Consider the following 302-nt stretch of genomic DNA (forward strand, 5'->3'; position numbering starts at 1 on the left):
CTCCCTTCCCTCATTTGGAGACACCTGAGGAAAGGGCGATGTCACCTCGTGTCACTCCCCCACCCTGCTGCGCCCCCTGTGCTTGAAAATTCAGGGTGGGATGTTCAGGTGATAAAACTACGTGGCTGGTTTGAGTTGTGGTGGAGGAGACCTGAGGGAGTTGGTGGGTTGGATTCAGGGCAGCACCCACTCACCTGAGAGACTCAGAGCTGGGAAGTTTTCTGTGACATGGCTCAGGATCAGCAGGTCCTTGTGGCTTTGGATCAGTCTGGCCACGGCAGTCACATTGTTATCGACTGGAG

General features: G+C 55.3%; 1 protein-coding gene across 1 annotated transcript in view; it reads right to left on the reverse strand.

The window, feature by feature from the left end:
• Positions 1-194: 194 nt before the first annotated feature.
• The window catches only part of LOC104498739 (alpha-1-acid glycoprotein 2-like), a gene marked incomplete at its 3' end in the record, with an annotated part of 1,727 nt that continues 1,619 nt past the window's right edge, over positions 195-302 (reverse strand). Inside the window, exon 4 of the mRNA XM_010142156.1 lies at positions 195-296. Within this exon, the coding sequence (XP_010140458.1) occupies positions 195-296 (102 nt within the window). The remainder of the gene's footprint in view (positions 297-302) is intronic.

The sequence above is a fragment of the Buceros rhinoceros genome, unplaced genomic scaffold (assembly GCF_000710305.1).
Source record: "Buceros rhinoceros silvestris isolate BGI_N320 unplaced genomic scaffold, ASM71030v1 scaffold40238, whole genome shotgun sequence".
Taxonomy (NCBI): domain Eukaryota; kingdom Metazoa; phylum Chordata; class Aves; order Bucerotiformes; family Bucerotidae; genus Buceros; species Buceros rhinoceros.